General features: G+C 44.9%; 1 protein-coding gene across 4 annotated transcripts in view; it reads right to left on the bottom strand.

The window, feature by feature from the left end:
• The window catches only part of CTBP2 (C-terminal binding protein 2), a 287,345-nt gene that overhangs the window by 37,508 nt on the left and 224,733 nt on the right, over nt 1-25,104 (bottom strand). For all 4 annotated transcript variants that reach the window (XM_015422199.1, XM_015422201.1, XM_015422200.1 and 1 more), the window contains one exon: nt 10,331-10,485. In XM_015422199.1, the coding sequence (XP_015277685.1) occupies nt 10,331-10,485 (155 nt within the window). The remainder of the gene's footprint in view (nt 1-10,330; nt 10,486-25,104) is intronic.

Raw genomic sequence — 25,104 nt, 5'->3', positions numbered from 1 at the left:
TACAGCCACTTTTTCTTTTCTTTCTTTCTTTTTTAAATTGCTGGACGCTATCTAGCAGGCAGAGCAGGAAAAGATTTATGGATTTCATGATCTCATTTGCTTTGTTTTTGAGCCACAACCCAGTAGAAAGTTTTTGGTGCCCTGCCAACTTAAGCAGTCATCCAACACTCATGATGCTAAAGTCTTTATCTAAATAAGACTGTCCAGTGTTTGACCCTTTCACCATCCACCTGCTAATTCAGGTTCATTATAGGTCATCACTCTCAAATCTCTGGTGATGCTAGCTAACAGGGCTTCTCCCCCCACCTCCACTTTCCACAGCAGTAATCTAAGAGCAAGTCTACGTGTTTCCTGGGAGATACACGACCAGATCTCCCAGTTCTTTTTAGATTTCAAACACAGCCATAGGGGTTGTAGTGCTATGTGTGAGAGAAGCTCTTGCTTCCCATACCAATCTCCAACTGACATGCAACCCCCTCCCCAGAAACTACTATCAGCTAAAGTGGACAACAAACAACCAAGCAAGCAACCAACCAGAAACGCCAAAGGTATCTAATACAATATCTCTTTCTCCCCCTCCCTCTCCACAGTAACTAACAGCAGCTTGGAGAGGTAAGGGAGAAGGCTGAACTGTGGCTGTCATAAAGCTCTCCTAACTTCCCTCCACAGCCACTTGGAAACCTTAAAATGAACACAGTGGGAGAACTATCACAGACCTACTGTGAGATGTGCCGTTTAGTCCACTCTTGAATTATTCAAAGCTTGAGATCACTAGTGAAAAGACCATGTAACTACTCCCAGATTGCTGGAGTCAGTACTTTATATCCTGTCTCTCCACTAGGAGTTTTCCTTTCAAGCCTTTTTGGCTACATTCAGACATCATGAACAATCTGCCTGTTCACAAGTGACGCAAACCTGGCTTGCTTCATGCCAAGAGTACTCCTCTTATGTAAAGGGCATGGCTGAATGCTTCCTGATACCAGAAGCCTTTAACAAGAGTTGGTTTCCTCCACACACACTGGGATTCTAAACTATGACTTAATCTTGTAGCAGTTGTGGAGAGGAAACAAACTCCAGGTGTTCCATATGCCCGCATTTGGCATCACAGCAAAATTGATTTTTTAAAAATTACATACATTACACAATGCCTTTATACATAAGAAAAAGGGGGGAGGTGTTTACAATAATTCACAAAAAGCAAAATCGTATGTTACGCCTCTTTTTTAAATTTTAATACATAACAAAAATAGCCCAGGGTTTCCAAAACTTATCTCTACATTGCAAATCATTTATTTGTATCCTTTGGTAATATGTTAATTTAGTTAATAAAGCTACATTCCAATCATGATTAAACCAATCTTTTTCCGGGGGGGGGGAGGGGATTCTGTTTTCTTCTAATATTTCACTGTAACTATTTTGGCGGCTATAAGCAAAGCTGAAACAAACTCAAGAGCTGAAGAAATTACAATTCCTTTCTCATATTCTAATAAGGCTATTTTAGGACTACATATTCTAATAAGGCTATTTTATGTTACTACATAATTAATGAACTGAATCATATTTTGCCAAAATACATTGCTTTTGGAGCACACCCTCAACATAGTCTACACACTGTAAAGCACATCTCCAAAATAAATCTGATAGATTTCTATATATAACCACTAACTTACTACTGTACTTACTACCACTAACTTACTACTATATATAACTATCACTAAAATACTACTGAATTTTACTGTTACTTTACTACTGTAAAAGTACTTTACACAAGTGTTCTCTCAAATTTACTAGGATTATTTTTATGGTAATGTTCTCCGAGATCCATTTTCATTCCTGTAAACGTAAATTAATTTGTAAATCTTTCCCATTTCTTCATGTCCCTTTCATACAGGATCTTTAACCCAATTTTGCTTCTCAAGGCAAACAGATTTTCTAAAAGGCTTCACTCATCTTAAAGATAAAACACCATCCTCCTGCAGTTAATGAAGACTTAATCCAGGGTTCCCAAAACCAGTTACGTTGTACTTTATCCTTTAGGTGTGTTGGTGTTTTTTTAAAAAAAAAATCCACCTGCCTTCAGAAGCCGAAGCAGAAGAGCCCATATGAAAGGGACCTCGGAAAAACAGTATCTAAATTTAACACCAGTAAGTAAATCTGAGCTATCATTCTGCTAGAAATATGATTGCTACTAATGACAGATTCAAAAGTAGTTTTTGTTCTCAGACGATTATGCCTTTTCAGTAAAGCAGTTGCTACATGCCTTATTTGATTCTTCCCAACTTAGATTTAATTCCATCATAAATCATCATTTTGTAGGTTATCATTTGCGGATTATCCATAATTTAGGAGAATGTATTTTGGTTCAAGATATCTGAAACCAGGAAACTGTCAATTATGCTCAACACAGGATGAATGGGAGAAGAAGAGGACTACGCAAACATGGGAACAAGCAAAATTCATACTCCTCACAAGCACAGGCTTTTCCACAATGGCTTAGATCCAGTGGAGAAGTGCATGAAAGGTGTTTGGTAGAGCTGACAGCTCCCCATATTTCCTTTCCTCAAGGAGCTTGCTGTTTGTCCCCCAAAATCCCCTCCAGGGGATTTTGCAAACAAAACACACCACAGTATGGAGCGCTGAAAGACAGGTTGCTTACCTGTAACTGGTGATCTTCGAGTGGTCATCTGTGCATTCACACCACCCGCCCTCCTTCCCCTCTGCTCTCGGCCCTTCATCTTGTTTCTTTGAAGGCTGTTGGGCGGCGGTCAGAAGGAACTGGCGGGATCTGCGTGCCCCTCCTTGGTCATGCGCAGTGGAGCCGGCGCGTGACCTGGGAGAGGCGCGAAAATCCCTTTTGCTAGCTACCGGTACCGAGAAGGTCAGCGCAGGCGCAGTATATTCCCAAGGGTGTGATGCACAGAGACCACGAAGAAGATGCAATGGAATCAGGCAAAGTCGTCACCTCCTCTTGCATCCCTTTGCTTATCCAGTCAACACTGGAACACAGAGGAAGTGGCAATTTTCCCTCATACCCACAGTGCCTTATACTCGAGTCTGTTACAGTTTGTTTGTGAGGCACTCCAGACCCCAGAAAGGATTTTGGGGACAAAGAACAAGCTGCATGGAGAAAAGGAAAGAACTGCTCCTCCAGCTCTTTCCATGATCTTTTCTGCTGGAACCAATCCACTGACTGATTGCAGCTTGTATATAGATTCAGGTGGGTACTTGAGTTGGTCTAAAGCAGCAGAACAAAATTTGAGTCCAGTGGCATCTTTAAGACCAACAAACTTTTATTCAAGCTATAAGCTTTTGTGTGCAAGCACACTTCTTCAGATACAGAGATATTATTCCTTATACTAGAAAATGGTGCACTAATACTGCTTTCAGACCAACACAGCTGACCACCTGGATCTAATCTCTCCTTATATATAAAAGCCTTTTGGTGGTAGCACTGTACAGAACATTCCACATGCTCCAGAATTGGTTGGCGCCCTGTGTGTCACTCAGAATCTCCCTATCCACTGGCTGCGTTCCTGGAGTCTCGCCTCCAACATTCTAAACAGTTTGCCGTTCCTCTCCCTTCCTCCCATAGCCAGTCAGAACACAGAGATCATTTGCATATGTGGCCTGATTGCCTTTGCCTCGGAACACAGAGGTCGTTTGCATATGCGGCCTCATTGGCCTTTGCCTCTAACATTCTAAACAGTTTGCTGTTGCTGTTCTGAGGTAAAATGTGTTCTGAGGTAAAACACATGTCCCCTTAGTGCCTGTTGGGGGAAACCATTGTTGCCAATCTCCAGGTGAGGGCTGACGATCACTCAGAATTACAACTGCTTTCCAGATGGCAGAGATCAGTTCCCCTGGAGAAAATGGTGGACTCTGTGTCCTTATATCCTGCTGAGATGGCCCCTGCATGGCAGCCAATGTGACGTAGCAGTCAGGGCTTCAGAGCACGGTTGAGGCTGCAGGTGTGTGTGTGGGGGTGGAAAGCTGAAGAGTAAGGGGAAAATAAAGGTAGGTTGATGATTGGCTGGGAAGGAGATACGGTTGCCAACTCCAGGTGGAAAATTCCTGGAGATTTGAGGGATGGAGCCTGGAGAGGGTCAGGTTTCAGGAGGGGTGGCACTTCAGACAACTGCAATGCCGTAGACTCCACCCTCCAAACCAGCCAATCCCTCTTGGGGAACCATTGTTGCCAATCTCCAGGTGGGGGCTGGAGATCACTCAGAATTACAACTGCTCTCCAGGAGGGAGGGGGGAGGAGATGGAAAGCTGAAGTCAGAGGGAAACAAGGATCAAGGTAGGTTGATGGTTGGCTGGGAAGGAGATAGGGTTGCCAACTCCAAGTTAGGAAATTCCTGGAGATTTGAAGGGTGGACCCTGGAGAGGGTGGGGTTTGAGGAGGGTTGGGATCTCAGAGAGGTACAATGCCATAGACTCCACTTTCCAAACCAGACATTCCCTCCTGGGTAACAATTGTTGCCAATCCCCAGGTGAGGGCTGGAGATCACTCAAAATTAGAACTGTTCTTCAGGTAGCAGAGATCAGTTCCTCTGGAGAAAATGGTGGACTCAGTATTATTATACCCTGCTGAGATCACCACAGCAAATTGACACTGAGTGCCCAAGGCCAGGGCACCCGCTCAGAGCCTCTTTCTAGAGCTCGTTGTGTTTATTTCCACAACGGTCCTTATACCTAGTTAATTATATTCCCGTTTACTCCATGTTTCATTGCAAATCTGATGCTATGAACTGTCTACATTTGGACCACTGTATTAAAATAACCTATAGCCCAAGACTAACAACCCAAGGTCTCCATATTAATTAATTAATGTATCATCTGTATATACTGTGCTGTCCTACAAGGCCAGGTATGACAGAGCAGCTGATTCTATAGAGCCACTACACAGAAAGCCCCAAGCCAAGTTCTAATCAATGAGTAGAAATGTTTGTCTGGGAAACAAAAAGAAAGAGACCAATGTCAAAAAAAAGCCTGGATGCCTGGTGTTCAAATGAGAACTACCACTGTGTGTAGTAATGGTTAGAATGTTGGACTAGGATTGGGGAGACCTAGGTTCAAATCCCCTCTCTACCATGGAAGCTTGCTGGACTACTGTGATGGACAGCTTCCAGTTTTGCCCTACATGAGTCACAGCTAATCCCTACTTTTCTGCTGTGTATGCGAATCTGGGGCGTTTCCAACCAATGGGAGGGGGTGAATTTGTCAGCAGGGAGGTGAGTGGGGGAAAAGACAACAGAAGAAAAATTCCTCAGATGAGCCTCAGATATAGATAGAACTAGGTAGACAGGGCTCAAGTGCCTAAAGAGAGGCAGGATTGTGTTAGGTATCCTGAGATAAGCAGGTTGGGATGCCTTACAGAAATAGTGCATTAGTGAGTTGTGAGGGGACTGAAGGAAAAATCCTGAGATAATACTGTTTCAAGGGTCTGAGAGTCCTGGTTTACTGAGATATCCGAAGTGAAATCAATCCATCTCTCTTCAACAGAAACAGCCTGTCAGTTCTGTCACCTTCAGTATGTGATACCATAATCCTTCTAAAGCAGAGCTTCAATTTTCCTTAGATACAAATAATTACTACAGTAGTACATCTCTATTTCCTACCTAAAGTAAAGGTAAATCTAAAGGTTTCCCTTGCGCGAAAGCTAGTCAAATTTGACCCCAGGGGGGCAGTGTTCATCTCCGTTTCCAGACTGAAGTGCCAGGACTGTCCGAAGACGTTTCCATGGTCATGTGGCTAGCATGACTAAACGCTGAGGCACATGGAACACTGTTACCTTTCCACCGAAGCGGTACCTATTTATCTACTTGCAATTTCTTGCTTTCGAACTGCTAGGTTGGCAGGAGCTGGGGGCAGAGGTGAGAGCTCACTCCGTCATGCTGCACTAGGGTATCAAACTGCTGAACTACAGACCTTCCGGTCTGCAGCTCAGTGTCTTAACCTCTGAGCCGCGACCCTTATTTCCTACCTAACCACTCTTTATAAATGTATTATTGTGTTGTTAAAAGAGAGGATGTCGAGGTGAAACACTCGGGAAAAGGGAGGGGGAAAGGAGAAGAAATTATCGCAGACATGTATGTTATTCCCCACAACTGTCCCATCTATAACTGTGGCACATTATCCAGCATGATTACTTTCATGTTTAGCCTTACCAACTAATCGCAAACACATTAAAATCCAAACTGCACGGTCACTGCTATTGGGGCTGTGAAGGATGGAGTATGAAGGTGACTGGATCAGCATATCATCTAGATATGGATGTAAGGGGATTCACTTGGTCTGCAGGTGCACTACTGCTGGAAACATTACTTCTCTGAATATCTAAGAGCAGAGTCTAGTCTGAAGGGCACAGCTTTGTACTGAAAATGTAGATCTCCGAAGAAGCATCCATGTGGCCCTAATAATCAATTTGGCTGAAGATACTAGTGCTGGTTGCCAGCACAAGGCATTAGGATGTGGAGACAGACAGAAAGGGTTAAAATGGAATAACAGACAAGCAGGGAAATAGCTTTTTAAAATATAAATAGTGAAGGGCAAAGAAAATAACAAATGAGTAAAAGGCACATAAAAGGAAAGATCCTGCTTGTTGTGTGAAAAAGATTTGACCCATGAAGCTCTCAAGATCTGTGCAGTCTCTGTAGGAGACAAGAAAACAACTGAAGAGGGCAAGCAATCTCTATCCTGATGGTGGTAGAAAGAGCAACCTATTTCCTGCCTCCCAGGATGATGGGAAAAGGCGTATCCTGGCATGACAGGATGTCCTTTTCATCTCAAATGGAAAAGGATGCTGTGTAAGTGGAAACACAGCTTAGAATCCACACCACAGTGACTGAGAGTGGCGGTGTGAGCTGCTTTCTTTCAAAAAAGTGGCTCACTCGGTGCCGAACTAGGCAACTTTGTAAGCCAACGACAGCCATCACTGAGCCACACTTTGCTTCCCTCACTGCCCAACAGATTGGATACTATGATGCTGGCAAGAAATCATGAGAAAGAAGGGAAGTTTAAAAAGGACTCGCATCTGGGGATGGTTGTAATTTAGTTTTGAAAGATGGCTGATGAAAGAAAAATGAAATTCCCAGACAATGAATAAGAGAAGGCGGAGTAAGAGATAAAATCACAGCCTCTGGCATGCAACCGGCCTCATGTGACTGGGATCAAGAGGCCCTCTATGCACCCCAGTGGGATTCACACTCTAACACACAAATTCATACTGTCTTCCAGAGTGTCACTAAGAGCAGCAATACACTAACTCTTATTACACACATAAAGAAAAGATCTAATTATTTTATTTCATTTATTTTACAACATTTATACTCTGCCTTTCTGCACACAGAAATGTTTCAGGCAATTACCAGGCTTAGATGCCTTGGTTACAGATTTACATGAGAACTGGTCAGGCTATTTACTAACGATTATTTTAAACCAGTGCTGCAGCAGCCTGCCCTACACAGGGATAATTCCCTAAGAGTTGTGAGCATCCTAAGGACAAGACCAAGCTATGTCTGACAGTAAGCCTTCTAAGGATTTGCTTGTCACCTCCACCCAGGTAATTCTGATCTTGTCATTCCCCCACTTCATCTCTAGGAGACTTAGAGTTCAGCCTTCTGGTTGAGCCAAAGGATCTCTTTCCACACAATATCCAGGATTGACCATTTCCCACCTGTCCTTGTCAATTCGTGTTAATTGTGTTCAATCTCTCCCTCCCAAAAATCATAAAATGGGGAAAAAAACCTATCAGGCTTCCAAGATTGAGATTTTTCACAGAATTCAGAATCTGTCAGATAACAGGATCTATACATGAAATAAATATGGAGGAAAACTGGGGTTTACAAAGTGTCCTGGACCTGGAGTGAGGGGTGATTGGAAGAAACAGGGAACAGACGTCTTGGGGGAGTGGCATGGAACAGGCCTTCAGGCACTCTGGGTTTCTCTCAATGCTCCACTAGTGGCAAAGGCTTATACAAACATGAGCCACACACATTTTTTCTCAACAACCATGAGAACTAGAAACATGTCGTCCCCCCTTAAACGTGAGAGCTGAGATTTGGATACAAATTCTGCTGGTATTAAATTGTATGCTCTATGTAACCAGAAAAAAAATGAAACTGTACAAGTAGCACTGAATATCCCTCCAAACAGTAATTTGTTCATTTTGTTTGCAACACAGGTCCCGCCCCCCCAATGAATGTTTAGACTCCATCTAATAGCTGTATTCAGCAATAAGTCTTGCAAAAGGTCAAAAACGGGAGTGCTTTTTGTTCCACTTAGAAGCTTTTGCAAGAGTTGCCACTGAATACATTCAATACATTCAACAAGACTTGCTGCTGGGTACATAGTTCATTCAGTTGATGGGACTGATCTTGAGGCCAAATTAGATAGCACCCAGCATATATATCACACTTTTAAGGCGAAAAGCAAATATGCATTTGGAAATTACCAAAGAGGGGACAGGAAAACAGCCTAAAGGGTTAAAATGCCTTCACCCGCTGTCACTTTTGCCCTCCTGATCGCTCCCCCTTGAAACTGCTTTCTGTTAACAACAAGGCTGTTGGGGGAATGCTCCTCCCATTGGTATGCACCATCTAGTTTAGCCCATAAACTGTAGCATCACACCCCCTATTTTGGCATTTATCACAAAGCTCCATTTCAATTATTTTTACTGCTTTCCAATCTAACCAACAGGGTTCCCTAGCTGAGCTAGGTTCACAAAGTTCCTGAGAGACCGTTATCTAACGTTTAGATGAAATCCAAGTATATTTGATCTGCTTTCATACATTAATTCCTTTGCTTTCATCTATTGATTTTGTATCGTTTAAGAAAATCAATTGGGACAGACTAGCTAAATCTGTTCTTCATGAACACATGCTGTTAGTCACTGACAGCTGTTTGCAAATACATTGTGAGCAAGGAGCCCTGCACCTGCAGCAGGCAGATTGTACGCATTAAGCTTCTCCCTCTTACCTACCTATTTTTAAAGCCTATTTAACAAGATCAGTCAATTTCTGAAACTGGGAGATTGATGATGCCTGTCTTACCATCAAATATGCCTAGTCTGTTGCCATCAAAGAAGCTCTGACTACTCTCAGGAATCCAAACCCTACACATATCCATCGATAGCTATGAGAATCAAGAGAGCTGAAACAACCCCCCTCCCCCCATTTAAGCCAACACACGTACAAAAATGCCGGATTCACCATCTTAAAGGTGCTTCTAGTGTATCCAAACCTGCTTCCTTGTGAAAGTCGGTAAAAAGACACTCACTGTTTAAAAACGTCTGATGCCCACCTTAAAGGAGATTCTCCCCATCAGGAGGAGAAACTGGCAAAGTTATTTTGAGGAGACCTCCATTCTGAGGAAGCCTACATTTGCCAAAAGGTTATCAAACGTAAAAATCACCATCCTCAGAGATATCAGCTTCTGAGCACTGTGCTGCAAAGAACCCCACCACCACCACCACCAAAATGAAGAGTGGGGAATCTTCACAAGAACAAGACAGCCCAATAGCATTTGTGCACACATTCATCTCTCCTAGAAATCTCTGGTTCTGCCTGTTAAAGAAAGAGGGTCTCTAAACACTTGAGGGATGCAACAAAATGTGTTGAATGGTAATCTATTTTTACAATCTCTCATTACAAAGCAGATGGAAATGTATAAGAATGTAAAATAACTTTCTAATATACAAGAATAAGAGTGCAGATTTTTGTGTTGGTTTGATCCAGGTGTCATGGGGCACACAACAGAGGGTCAAAATAACTGTTGAAGGAACAGCTACATCTTTGTTTTCACATATCTCCTCTGTTCATCTGTAAAGTGAACACACAGGTGAGCTATCTCCCCCCTTTCCCCTCCCTACTTCCTCGTGCTCTGGTTCCTTTTCTCCCTAGCTTGTCTCACTACTGGCACTGAAGCCAAGCTTAGAGGAGGGAAGAAATGTGAGGAGCAGGAGGAGGGAGGGCTCTGCTCTCTTCCAATGTGAAAAGCAGAACCTCTTCATTCCATGATACCTTTGTGAGCAAATGAATAAAACAAATGAGGCTTTATTGGCGCTTCTAGGCAGGCTCAGACACACCATTCCATTCTGTTGCATCAACAAAAGGTTATCTATGTGCCTACTTCAGATCTCTCTCACAGTCGGAGATCAGCCCAGGAAGCACCTGCTAAGCTGCCAAATATCAGCCAATACAGATGTCACCATATTATTCTTCTAAGATGCAGCAGAAATCTAATTTGGTAATAAGCCATTAAAAGCTAGATACTCAGATTTCTCCCCTTAAATAAATTCCCAAAAGACAAAGCCATTTATTTTCCTTACCTTTTCATGGATTTCCTGAGTTGATTGTGCATCACAGAATGCAACAGTAGCCAAGTCTTTCAAAATTGGCATCTCCACAGTACAATCCCTTCCATCTAGTAAAGCCACCAAGGGGCGAGGATGCATAGGGCCATTCATTATTTGTGGGCGAATACCTGGAAACAAATGGAATGCAAGTGTTAAATCGACTTAAACCACCACTGATGAACATGGGTTCATCTCAATCTTAGTGGAAGTTGCTGGAGAGGGATACAACTACCTTGTTTCCCAAGTTTATTTATTATACTTTTAACGCAATCTTCATTTGCATGGGACTCCCACTGGTGTCGCATCCAGGCATTCATCAGGTCTGTCCCCACTTTTCATTGCCACCATCTGCAGCCAGGCCGTTCAGTGGAACCTTGTACCCACCTCTTTGTCAGTAGAGGAACAACAAATATATGCATTTATTTGCATTATTTAGATCTTGAACTCTCAGTGGAATGGCCTTTTGAGGATGTGAAAACAGATCTCTAGAACAGCAGATTGCAAAGTACAAAAGAAACCACAGTACTACTCACTCAGGGGGATTGGTGCATCATGATGGTAAACTGACACACAGGTTATATTTGTCTTGGCAGACTGTTAGAACTAATGATTAAGCAGAGCCTCTTCTTCAGATGGGAAGAAATCTGCTTTCACACCATTTTGGAAAGATTTAAAGACAGTGGCTTTCAAGCACTATTTGTATCAAGATGCATCACACACACCCTTCGGAAGTTTTTACTGGAGACCTTTTTGTCCCTCCTGCTATAGAGAAAACTGTTTTTGGAACAGAAGGCAGTTTTATAAGCAGTCTGGGAAATGGCAAGAGGGTTCACTTGAAAGGAACAAAATAAAAACCCCTACTGAATGTGTACAAGTCCTGGGCCTGCTTAAATCACTGTTTGGATCCCAGCCTGAATTTCTGTGCTTGGTCAAGCTTTGTGCGTTTATGATGCATTCCACAAACTGCTGTGAGCACCACCAGTGAGCACACTCCTCTGAGTATGCCCATAAACAGCTGGGGCTCCATTTGACACAGGCCAGGCATTTGCAATAGCAGAAGTCACTTCTGAAAGTGCTACCCTGAGGGGTGCTATTCTGACTCCCCTAAATTCTCACATAACAGGCACTTAGGATCATGGCTTTGATAAACAATGGATTAGAAAATCAAAGGGAAATGGTATTTGTACAATGCACTCCATGAATGGTCTAAATTCATAGGAGAACTTATAAATACCTAACAAGGATCAACACCTGTAATTCTACAGGTCATCCAAAACTTAAAACAAATACAATCAGAATTTCCTGTACAACTTAACTGAATTGTAGCATTTCTCAGTATACTCAATCAAAGATGGATATATATTAGAAGCATATTTAGTATCATTTGTGAAAATGACTAAAGGAAAAAGGCAGAGCTCAAAGAACCACAGGCTAAAAATCAAAACCACTGACATGCAGCTTATGAGAAGGCGTCCCAACATCTTACTCTGAGAGAGGAATAGTATCAAAAGGAATGCCAAGGGGGAAAAGACAACATCTAAGATAAAACAACACAATGGATTCTCAAGAGAGAATATGAAATTGGTGCTTCTATCCAGGCTGCTATATGATGTTGCTCTCCTAGTATTACTTGCTCAGCATACACAACTGAGAAGACGAAATATGGATTATATGCCAGTTTATACAATCTATTTCTCTACTGAAGCCCACCAGAGATGAGTTTGTGTTATCAGTCCATATAATTTTGCAAGCAGGCCTATTCACTGAACAAACAGACCCCCCCCCCCTTAAGCACAGGACTGGCACACAGTAATGGGATCCATCTGCTGGCCACAACCATTTTTGATGCTCCTAAACGTTCACCCAGCCCTGCTGCCTAATTTAAACTGGGTTGGTTTGTCACTGGCAATGACACAGAAAGGGGAGTAGTAGCAGAGAGAAGATGGGAGTGAGGCAAAAAGCAGCGAGAAGAGGGGCCCCAAGATACCACTTTGCTCTGAGCTGGTTTAAGTAAAGGTGTGATTGAGCCTGGCTCTTGCCTGTCAGCTTTGTTGAAGGTACAACTTTTCAGTTAATCAGCTGAAAGGTAAAATTCAAACAAGAGGAAAGTGAAATGAAATATTTGCAAAACGTGAACAAAGATTCACATTTCTTGTTTCATACTTGTACATCTACTTGAAAGTAATGATTCTTCTAGCATTTCATGCAGGGCAGACCAGTGAGATGATTTGGATAAGCAAAAGAAGCTTGCCCTAAGCAGATAACTAGGATTAAAAAGGGGTGGTGGGAGGGAAAGAAAGCATAAAACAGAAAGGCTTGCAATCCAGAGCTGAATCACTACTCTTTGCCCAGGTTAACCCTTTCCTTTTAAGAAAGCAGTTCAACTGTACACCGATTGGTTTCCCTGATGTGCATTCTCTAGAAATCAGAATATCACTTTTAACGACAGCCTCGCATTGTTACTGTCAAAGGCAGAATATGGAAGCTAATGGGAGGGGGAAATGAAGCTAGAGCCCACCCAGGCCAATGGTCTCAGACGGATGCTGCCACTTACATTGTGTATTAGTTCCCATGTTCCTCAACAAGTTGTAATCGGAGTGTGGTTCCTAAGAACTGCAGGGAATATTCACAAACAACAATGCTGTTGGGATTGTTGGCTACTTTTCAAAACCATAAATTACCAAAAAAGGGGGGGGGCTAAAAACTTGTCTGTCACCTTAAACTCTTCTACCCAATGGTATGAATGACTCTGCAGATCAAGAGAAATGCAGCTTTTCTTCCCTACCACCCCAAGACAACCTCATCTGTGCCTCTGCCAGCTAGGAACTGTGGCAAACTTTTGCGTGCTGATCATGGCTGATGATCCAAGATTCTTAGACAAGGACAAGCCACTTTAATTTTAAAAAAAAGAACTGTCATTTGCCAAGGATAAATGTTAGAGTGGAATGTGGCTAAACATTTAAAGGTCTTTAAAAAACTGGAGAGGGCCATTTATTTCAACTTGACAGAAAGCAAAGTTTGGAAAGGGAACAACAGAGAACGGGATGTCCTTAGTAATTACATTTCAATTAAAAACACTGACAGGGTTGTAGTCTAAAAGTCATTTCACAGTAAATCTCCCTTCCCCAAACGCATTATTTGAAACATTTGATTCCCTCCTTTTCAGAACTACTTAGACAGGCAGATAAATAGCTACATTTATATGAAACTTTTTAAAATACATAAATTATAGCTCTAGGGCCATTCCACTGACACGCTATACTGAAACATAAATCCAGGGTTATAGCCTTCTCAAGCCCATTGATTAAAATTGACTTTAAAAGGTGCCACTATGCTTAGGATCGCTCTGTTAAGATTGGTAAAAAAATAAAATGAATGAGCTCACATTTATGAGTTGCATCACTGTGGCTCCATGTGCAAGCATCACTGAAAATACTATGAGACAAAACTAAATGACTTTGGCTGCAGTCCTAAGCATATTTACTAGGAGTTCTGTGTGACTTGCTTCCAAGTAAAAATGCTTCATTAGTAATTTAAGAAGAAAACCTTCTCCTCTTGTATTACCCTATTTTTATACTGTTTCTACAATAACCATCACAACTGTTCGGTATATGGAGGAACCCCTCCCCCCCCGGATATTTTAAACACACAAAATAATTCACTAACACAACTGAGAAAGGGCCAGAATTGCAAAAGCACTTCATTCTATTCATGGGGAACTCATTTCTAATAAAGAATGGAGTGTACGACAGGAAGAAGAATCTAATTTTATGGCCGCATTATCATCAAGGTGTTTTCAAAATTAAGAAGCTGTTTTCTTTTTTCTTTTCCCCCCAGAGCTTTCCAGTATCAAGCCAGTTGTCAGAAGCATTGTTCGTTAAATATTTTCTGGCACTTCCAGCTCTCTGGAGTTGAGCCAATGTTTCAGCGGAGAGCTTTTAAGGGAGGGGGTGGGGGAAAGCTCACTATGTATACTGAGAACTCCAAACTGCTCCACCCCGACTCTCAAGCTGCACAGCTTGTTGCGCCCAGCTCAGTGTATAAAGTGCTTTTGTTACATTAAAAAAAACCCCACAACACAAAGACTGCTTGTCCTCTTTGGCGGTTCCTCCCCATTGCCACCCACTTGTATCCGATTCCAATGGCACCCCTGCCAAGAGAATTAGGGAGTACTCCCTGGTAAATGGCAGCCTTTGTGTGGCCGCAAGACGGCTGGTACTATCTCAGTGAAACAAAAGCAGAAGAAGCCATTTGCCTAATTCTTATTAATCTCACTTGCCTATGTCACACAGCTTCTTTCCCCCCCATTTTAGTCTTTTTATTTTTTTTAAAAAAGGAGGTGGGGTTAAATATCTTCTCAGGCAGTGTATAAAAAGTACCTCATGAAGTAAACCAAGCGTTCCTCGAATTACTCGTTTGCAGCAAAAGTCGCTACAGTTCTGGCAAGTCAACGGCACTCTTTATTAGACAAACAGAAAAGAAAACAGGAAATTTCCCCTTGCCTTGAAAACGTTGCCTCCACATTCTTCTTCTTATGAAAAACTGCACATGGTGGTGCTGGAAGAGGAGGAGGAGGAAGGAAAAGAGGGAGGGAGAGAGGGAGGGTATAAAATACTACACCACAGTGATCGGTGTGCCGACTCGCTCTCCTCTATGAGGGGGTATCTTCAAACAAGCATCCCCACAGCTGCAAAGTCTCAAGACAAATGTCTCTTTGAACACGGGAGGGAAAAGAAAAGACTTTTGTCCTGCCGCAGAAGAATAGTCTGAAAATTGCTAGAGGAGTTATAGTCACCTCTGGGCAGCTCCAAACTCTTTTCAAGGACTCCCCTCTAGACCTTACTGCCGTTTTTAACTAATCAAAGCTCTTTTCCCAGCCCTTGAATAAAATCATGTGAGTGCTGCTGGCCAACCCCGCCCACCCACAGCCTTACATTGTGTACACCAAAAGATTTGTATGTGTCACAGACCCCTCCACCAATATAATTGCCTCACATATTTGTCTCATTTCCCTGTTCGTTTCAAACGTTTTTAATCTGTGCCCTCCCATCGTAAGTATTTCATTACTACAAGTCAAGCATGTTATGGTAGTGCAGAGGGAGCCTTCTGAGTTTATATCTTTAGCCTTCAGCAACAAAAAACGACATGGGGCTTCGGACAGAGCCCGCCCACCCTAATACGTTTCACTAGACAACTACTTCTGCTTGTGTGGCACATTTTGTGAGGGGCAACACAGATGCTTCAGTCAGCAGGACTTCGCATGTAGGAACTGGGGCTGGGTCGAGTACGCGTTGTGACATCTGTGTCAGTTTGCTGATATTTTCCCTCTAAGAGAAAATAAAAATTTAACAGTATTTGAAAGGATGAGGAAGGAGTGGAAGGCAGCTGAGAACAGCAGAAGGCTGCAAGCCAGATGGCAGCTTCCTACACTGCTGGCTGTGTGATCTAAAAGCTAAAGCTGAAGTGCAAGAAGAAATTTGTGGAAGGAAAAAGTTGTGTGAAATTTTGGTGCAACGGTTGCTCAGCATTGTCTTATCTGGATTGTGGCATCTGTCAGGGGTCATTTCGTAGAAAAAGAGCTAGGGGGACTCATTAGCATAACTCATTAGCATATGCCACACCCCCTGACATCGCCGGAAGTGTGTCCTCCCCACAGCCGGCGGCGACCTCCAGCGGGCACCAGCAGGGAGCTCCAGGCCCCGCCCTCCCGCACCTCACCTGGGGGGATGGCTTCCCCCCGCGTCCCCCCCCCAAATGACCCCTGGCATCTGTACTGAACCAGATAGTTCCTCTGTCTCTCATTTGGACTACTGGAAATCAGCACAGGGATGCACACGGTCCACAGACATCTTGCAGGTGGCCAGGTGCAATGGGAAAGGGCGCAGGACACCTGGAATGAGTCCTAAAGGAATGGTAATCTGCAGAAGATCTCTTCACTTTGTGGTTATCCTATTTCCCAGCCCTATGAGGCTAAATTATACTGGCGTATCTCTCTTGCACTCTAGACTCCACTTTACATGACAGTCACACACACATTCTTTTGAATCATTCTCATGGCTGAGATGGGCACTGGAAAATGGCAAAATCTGCTTTTCACATTGGCTGTTCTGGCAACCAGGAGATCATCTGTGACGTGTTTACAAAACAGACACAGCATGAAGTTGGTCTCATCAAAATGATCTTTGCTTTGATATCTTGGCTGCTGCAACTCAGAAACAATTTCCCACTGTGCACTCATTGCCACTGCAAATGCAAAGGCATTTATGGTGGCAGCAAAGCATGCCCATGGAGGTATTCTGCAAAAGTTCCCCTTCATGTCCACAGCTTCCAGCCCCCTCATCTTTGCTGACCTCCTTTCTGCCAGCTTTTAAAAAACAGCAATATTTATATTGCTAGAGTGTTAAGGTGCTATAGTGATATACTTAGGCTGCGGTCACATGGAACATTAGACACGCTATAGAGACGGAAGATAGGCGGATTTTCCGGATCTGGGAAGCGTAGAGCTCCCGTGCCGAACCTGAGGCTTCCCGACGAAGATGCAGGTTAAAAAACTAGTACCTCCAAGGTACTAGTTTCCGGAAACCGCGGGACAAGGGCGGGCGCCTGATCGCGTTTCCGGTGGAATCCCGTGGCATCCGGCGCCCGCCCATGTCCCGTCATAAACAGGTTTTTTCCCCCAAGTCTCCACAGGATGCACACAAGCACCCAACAGCACATGTGCACAAAGAGGCCCCCTCCCACTGCAGCCAGGCTTGCCCCCTCTGGAGGGTCGCTATGGCCACTGTTGCGCAGGCAGTTAGAGTGGCTGTGACGAGGGGCCCACCTCCCCCTCCATTGGTTATGCCTCGGAGCTCTGTTGGGATATGGAAGCGTCTGTCGCCCTCTCCGGTAAGCCCAGATGTGCAGATACGATTGCTCAGTCATGTGTATGCACAAACTTCAGTTAAAAAAAAAAATCCATCCCGTTTGCCACGGAAGCGGCGCCTAGCGATTGCTGGTGTGATCACGCCGCACCGCTTCTTTGCCGCGCTGCAGGATCATTGTGTGATCGGCACCTTCCCCCTAACCACGGGACCTCGAAGGGATGTCTGATCGCGCAACCGCGCGTTATTTTCCTTCGGGGCAAACAGTCACGCTTCCCCCCCCCCATGTTTTCCAACCCGTATGACTTTCTACAGCTTTTTTAAAGAGTCAGAAAAAAAGTGTATGGATGACAGAGATGAGCGGGAGATGGTGGGTATAAGGAGACTGGGATGGAAAATTGAGCTGGATGTGAAGGAGGAGGTTTGGAAATCTGCCCCTGCCTACTGACACTGTGTGGAAACCTGCTTTGATACTGATGTTGGATCAGATTCCGAAACACTGGAGCAACCTAGGTGAAAACACAGAAGGCAATGGAAGAGGGATGGCATAATTTTTCCCAATCAGCCTACCAAATTCACAGTGTCATTCTTGTGAGGATAAGATGAAGATAAGAATGAAGTTGTAAGCTACTGTAAGACTCTGCAGTAACTCTTAGACGCGATAAGTCCGTTTACGGATTTTATTAGCAATCAGGAAAGTTGCAGGTGAATCAAAGGCTTAGCTCTTACGAGAACTTTGGTGTGGCCCACATTCATACGTCGTGGTTACATGTGACAGAAACAGGTTAACAAAGTACAATTAAAACTGTGAGAATGTTTATCTAACAGACTTCCTGCAAGGCCAAGAGACATCATGAGAAGCGAACAATCTCCTGGCCATTGTGGAGGAGGTTTCTCATAAAGGACTACCAAGCGCACTATCTACAACAGACAACCAAGCCTGTTTCAACTACCCCTCATCCTGGGAATGTCAGAGGAGGACTTTATATAATAGTTGATTCATAGCTAGCAGGTGTTACAATCAGCCTGAGAACAAAAAGCTAGTGTGAGAATACAGAGATAAAACTATTGGGATAGTATGCAAGCAAGCAGGGCAATTAGCTATGTACATCAGAACACCAGTGAGTGTCCAGACTGACCCCAAACCAAAGGTCCGAATCTGACAGCCACTTTGGGTCCCCCTTGGGGAGAAAAGCAGGGTATAAACAAGGGACTGGTTAGAAGATGATGTTCTGTGGATGCTCCAACCCCTTCCCCCCGCAGGCAGTATGAGAGCCAGGATGGAACAAATCCTCCACGTGAAAGAAGCTTTTACGGTTTGGGAACACAGTCCATACCTCAACCAATGGCTCCTGATCCATCATAGAGACCTCCCCTGCCCAAAAAAGCAGCTTTCTACCAAGCAACATGGACAAGTTTAACACAAGAACACATGATGACAAACCAGCATGTACAAGTTTGTACAGTATACTTACAAATTCCCCTTGTACCACACAGTAAGTGGGACTGGCCAGAATCTTCATTCACAGACAGGGACATGGTCAGCAAGCTCACTTGAACCCCCACCCACACTGTTGGGTAAAACTGTGTTAACGGCAAGGCAAGTGCCTTCAACCATGGGCGGGGAAACATCTGATCACTTGACTTCCCACCAAGCTCATTGCCCTCAACAGACATATACCATGTGCATAGTGCTCAAGATATGCTTTTAGATGTCTATGATTTTATTGTTATCGTGCTTTTATGATGTCAGCTACCCTGAGCCTGCCCAGGCAGGGAGGGCGGGGTACAAATTCAAATAATAAATAAAGATACAATAACCACATTCGGCAATTGAACATTTTTGGGAGGAGGGGCACTCAGAAAACTGCATAAGGTCTCATTCACAGTAACAGTCATACTCCAGCTGAGAGAAAGGCAAGCCACAAATAAAATGTAAGACTACTGGAATTCCTTTTTAACAGACTTGAACCAGCCCCAAATTCTGAAAAAAGAAATTGTGCAGTGGCAGCTAGGATTGCATCTACGCTTGTGGAGTACAAGCCGCATTTGCTAATACCATCTAGGTTCTTTTGTGTCTCAGTGATCTCAGTGAAAGAAATTTACCGTAAGTATGCATGAAACTATTTGCAATTATAAACTATAAATGCTTTACTTTGACAGGATTGTGCCTTGAAACTACATACATACAAACAACAATCACATACACACAATTTGCAACAGCTGACAGAATACACAGCCAAACAAACACTTGTGGAGACAATAATTATTGAATGCGATTTATATACACAAATACTGGAGCATAAGCAATGCTCCTGATGCCGAGTCACTGGTGCCACATCCCACTCCCTGCTGTTCTCAACACTAGTGAGAAGAGAAAGGTCAATAGCTGCCTAAGGAGTTACTGATCCAGAACAACATTCACATAAACAGTCCACAGACTCCACAAATTAATTTCTGGAATACAGACAGTGTGCTCCACTGTTGAACTTGGAAGACTTGCCATTCAACACCAACTTAGCTGTATCAGTAATGCTTCTCAATCTTCGTTCCCATCTGCAGAATGGAAATAAAGGCCTATGAACTGAGTTTGCATAAGGAACCAGATCTTTAAAGCTTACACTGTTCATAATACTTGCAAATGGAAGAAGCTGCTATGCATCACTAGGCTACTCCTAAGTGCATTTCTAAGACCTGAGTCAGACTGAGGTGACGAGAGAGGAGGTCCTAAAACTGATAGACAACTTAAAAACTGATAAATCACCAGGCCCAGATGGCATACATCCGAGAGTTCTGAAAGAACTCAAATGTGAACTTTTGGATCTCCTTACAAAGATATGTAATATTTCCTTAAAATCAGCCTCCATTCCTGAGGACTGGAAGGTAGCTAATGTCACTCCCATCTTTAAAAAGGGTTCCAGAGGAGATCCGGGAAATTACAGGCCAGTCAGTCTGACGTCGATACCGGGTAAATTGGTGGAAACCTTTATTAAGGAAAGAATTAGTAGGCACATAGATGAACAAAACCTATTGAGGCAGACTCAACATGGGTTCTGTAAGGGAAGATCTTGTCTCACTAACCTGTTGTTCTTTGAGGGGGTGAACAAACATGTGGACAAGGGGGACCCAATAGATATTGTTTACCTTGACTTCCAGAAAGCTTTTGATAAAGTCCCTCATCAAAGGCTCCTAAGTAAGCTCAAAAATCATGGGATAAAAGGACAAGTCCTTTTATGGATCAAAAACTGGCTAATTAATAGAAAACAGAGAGTGAGTATAAATGAGCAGTTCTCTCAGTGGAGGGGGGGTAAGCAGTGGGGCACCACAGGGATCAGTACTCGGTCCACTGCTTTTTAACTTGTTCATTAATGATTTGGAGTTGGGAGTAAGCAGTGAAGTGGCTAAATTTGCGGATGATACAAAGTTGTTCAGGGTGGTGAAAACCAGTGAGGATTGTGAGGCACTCCAAAGGGATCTGTCAAAGATGGGCGAGTGGGCGTCAACATGGCAAATGGGGTTCAATGTGGCCAAGTGCAAGGTGATGCACATTGGAGCCAAAAATCCTAAATATAAATACACGTTGATGGGGTCTGAACTGGCAGAGACTGATCAAGAGAGAGATCTTGGAGTTGTAGTAGATAACTCCCTGAAAATGTCGAGACCAGGGCCGGCCTGAAGGGTTTGGGCACCGTAGGCGAGGTCACCTTGTGGCGCCCCCCTTGGGTGCCAACCTTCCATTGGGGCCTGGAAACCTCCCAGCTGGTCGCCTGGGGAGGGGGAGAAACAGAGTGACGCCATGCTGGTGCCCGGAGAGAGCGCCTGCTGCCCTGGGCCTGGCCCGCAGGAGGAGGAGGGGCCGGCAGGCAGGTGCCCCCCCAGCCTTACTCCCCCCCCACGGCAGCCTGAAGTGCCTCCAGCGGGCGCGCTCGCCTTTTCTCCGAAGCAGAGGCAGGGGGCGGGGGGTTGGGAGAGCCAGGTTGTGTCCCCTGGCTGCGGGAGCTCGCTTCTCACCTGCCCCTCCTCCTCCTCCTCCCAGGCCCAGCGGGTACCGTAATGCTTGGAAAGGGATGGCAGGATGCAGCGGAAAGGAGGAGGGGAACCCTTAAGACACCTACCCATTCCTGGCGAGTGTTGGGGCTGAGTTGCTACTATGGGAAATACAGGTCTCTGTTCGAAATGGAGAAGGATGCGGTGAAACAGTGTAGTGGGTGCCCGGCCCGGATTAATTGAGTGCCTCCTTCCCCCCCGCCACCGCAAATCTCCCTTTTTCCCTCTGTCCCGTCCCCTCCCCCCCAAAAAAATCTCCCTTTCAGCCCAGCGTTTCCGGCTTGGGACCATCCCTTGGAGAGCCATAGCTTGGAGTCCAGGGCTTTTAGCCAGCCGTGGCGGAGGGGAAGCTGGCTGGCGACTGGGCTGTGGGCATTGGGCGATCTCCCCTTGGGACGCAGGGCCTGGAATGCGGTTAAATCCAAATCCTCAGGGCAGGGCGGGGCTGTCTCGGGCTTGTGGACTCAGGGGCCTCTCCACGTGGGTCTGAAGCAACAGAACCAGGTCTGGGTCCAGAGGAGGCGCCTTTCAGACCAGCAAAGTGTCGGCTGCCATGTGCAGGCTGCGGGCAGAGGAAAGGCATGGCCCAGAATGGCGCTTGGTCAGCTAGTAAGCCTCCCTGGTGCCCCCGGGCCCCGCTTTCTGCTGCCCCTGGAATTCTCCTCGGCTCTGGACTGGATTCCCTGAGGTGGTGTACCCGAGGAGGTGTTGCGACCGCCGAAGTCAGCCAAGGCTGGAGATGCTCCAGGCAGGGGGGCGGGGCGGGGAGGAGGCCCGTAAATCCTGACACACACATCCCGCCACCTCCCGTTTCCAGCCGAGCGGCGCAGCTGGACTTTCGGCCCCTCGACTCGGTTGGGAGTGCTGCTGCCGCTGCTGGATCAACGGCGTTAGGCTCTCAGCCTGGGCACCACTGGCTGATGGCGGGTTCAGGGCCCCGGCTGCTTGAAGGGCCGCCACTGCTTGCTCCACCCTCGCCGCCGAGGAGGAGGCGGAGGGGTCCCGCACTCTGCCCCCCGCGTGCCAGAGCTAGCCAGCCCCGCTGGTTGCACACCACCTCTCCCCAGGCCACTCCAGGCGTGCCCCCCGCGCTTCAGAGACTTGGAGGGCGCAGCTGGCTGGCTGGCTCCAGGCGCGCTGCCCCCCGCGTGCGCCGGAGCCAGCGAGCATGGGCGAGCCGCCTTGGAGTTGTAGTAGATAACTCACTGAAAATGTCGAGACAGTGTGTGACTGCAATAAAGAAGGCCAATGCTATGCTGGGGATTATTAGGAAGGGTATTGTAAACAGATCAGCCAATATCATAATGCCGCTATATAAATCAATGGTGCGACCTCATTTGGAATACTGTGTGCAGTTCTGGTCACCACACCTTAAAAAGGATATTATAGCTTTGGAAAAAGTGCAGAAAAGGGCAACTCGAATGATAAAAGGGTTGGAACACTTTCCCTATGAGGAAAGGTTAAGGCGCTTAGGGCTCTTTAGCTTGGAGAAACGACGACTGAGAGGTGACATGATTGAGGTTTATAAGATTATGCATGGGAAAGAGCAGGTAGAGAAAGAGGTACTTTTCTCCCTTTCTCACAATACAAGAACTCGTGGGCACTCCATGAAATTGCTGAGCGGTCGGGTTAGAACGGATAAAAGGAAGTACTTCTTCACCCAGAGAGTGATTAACACTTTGAATTCACTGCCACAGGAAGTGGTGGCGGCTACAATCATGGACGGCTTCAAAAGGGAATTAGATAAGCATATGGAGCAGAGGTCCATCAGTGGCTATTAGCCACAAGGTATAGATAGGGACTTTGGGGCAAGTGATGCTCTGTCATCTTGGTGCTTGGGGGGGTCAACAGTGGGAGGGCTTCTAATGTCCTGGCCCCACTGATGGACCTCCTGATGGCACTGGTATTTCTGGCCACTATGTGATACAGAGTGTTGGACTGGATGGGCCTTTGGCCTGATCCAACATTGGCATCTCTTATGTTCTTATGTTCTACTGAAGTCCGAGACAAAATTTCCTGTTCATTTTAAGCATCAAAATGAGCATCACTACTCTGCAAACGTTACCAGTGGGATCAAGATGGGGAGCTGTGTTAGTCTGTCTGTAGCAGTAGAAAGGAGTAAGAGTCCAGTGGTATCCTGAAGATATCTGAAGAAGTGTGCAGTGACTCATGAAAGCTCATACCCTACTACAAATTTTGTTAGTCTTTAAGGTGCTCCTGGATGCTTGCTCTTTTCTACTGTTACCAGAAGAAAACATTGCTAACTTTATTATGTGGAAAAAAATAATTCTACCTTGTTAATGAGACACCTAGATAAACACAACAGATGCCACAGGTTTTAACTCATTTTCTAAAATTGTTCACTATTTATAGAACCATGGTTTATAAGTTTTACACTATCTGTAATGTAGGGTAATAATTCTAAACCACCTCAAAGTGTTACTATAAAACTGAGATAGACTTATTTATTTAGAACATTTTAGACCTCCTGTCTTTGAAAATGAACCCAACAATATAATGTATCTGCTTTGGGAAAGTTCTACATAACTACCAAGTAGGTTTGCAATCCACTATCTCTGCCATTGGGGACAGCAGAGAATGAGAACACCACTAGGTAAGCAGTGCACAGCCAGACAACTGACAATCCAATCACCCTGGGAAGTGAGCCTGAAAGAAGATGGGAACAGCCACAATGGCGTAATAAGAACTGGGATGGGAGTAAAGTGGCCATGTGCAAACAGCCACAATTTAATTGTTCACCTGCCTTGAGGATGCTTCTGGATCAAAAGCCAGGGTAGAAAACCAATAAATCAAAAATAACATTGGTTTGCATTTAAGTATTTCAAAATGTCAAGAACTACTACCTCGTGTTGGTGGTGACTCACGTAGGAACACATAAATTATACTGAATCAAACCCTTGGCCCATCACCTCATTGTCTACTCAGACTGGCAACAGCTCTCCAGAGTCTCAAATGTAGGTCTTTCACATCGCCTACTACCTGATACTTTTAATTAGAGATGCCAGGGATTGAACCTGGGATCTTCTGCCTGCCAAGCAGATGTAAAAATGAACCATCTCTCCTTATATATAATTGAATAGTGGGTGCCAAAGTTCTAAAATGCACTCCTTTAGTGTATGGACGCTTGAACTGTCAGTCAGAAGACGCTGGCTGGGTTGACTGGCTGCTTTGTGCAGTCCCGCCCAGCGTTTCAAGGTCTTTTGCATATGGAAGCTGATTGGACTTCACTGCATTCCACACCTCAAACTCACCCCCCTCCCCACAAGGCAGTTGGAATGTCAGTTGCATATGGAACCTTCAAGGTCTTTTGCATATGGAAGCTGATTGGATTTCACTCCATTCCACACCTCATACTCCCCCTCCCCGGCAAAGCAGTTGGAATGTCTGGTGGTGTGTAGGTCCCAGGATCATGTTTTAAAAGCTGCCTGGGGGATTATGGACCATTCACACACTTTCAACCTTAACATACCTCATAGGGGGAGAGGAGAATGATGACAGCTGCTTTGGTTCCCACTGCAGGGAAAGACTGCCCTTTCTCTCGGCAGAGGCTGGGGGAGGACATAGGGTTGCCAACTCCAGGTTGGAAAATTCCAGGATATTTTAGGGATGAAGCCTGCTGAGGGTGGGGTCTGAGGAGGAGGAGGAGGAAGAGGGGGACCTCAGACAGATACAATGCCATACTCCCCACCCTCCAAACAAGCTGTTGCCAGTCTCCAGGTGACAGCTGGAGAGCTCTTAAAGCTCTGGTGCTACTTCAAAGTGCTGCAATTTATTGACAGAGTAGTGTTGTGGCAAATCTTTAGGAATTGTTTGGTG

Source organism: Gekko japonicus, unplaced genomic scaffold (assembly GCF_001447785.1).
Source record: "Gekko japonicus isolate JY-2015 unplaced genomic scaffold, Gekko_japonicus_V1.1 scaffold415, whole genome shotgun sequence".
Classification (NCBI taxonomy): domain Eukaryota; kingdom Metazoa; phylum Chordata; class Lepidosauria; order Squamata; family Gekkonidae; genus Gekko; species Gekko japonicus.
The sequence above is the reverse complement of the archived record's forward strand: the minus strand, read 5'-3'. Positions and strand labels throughout refer to the sequence as shown.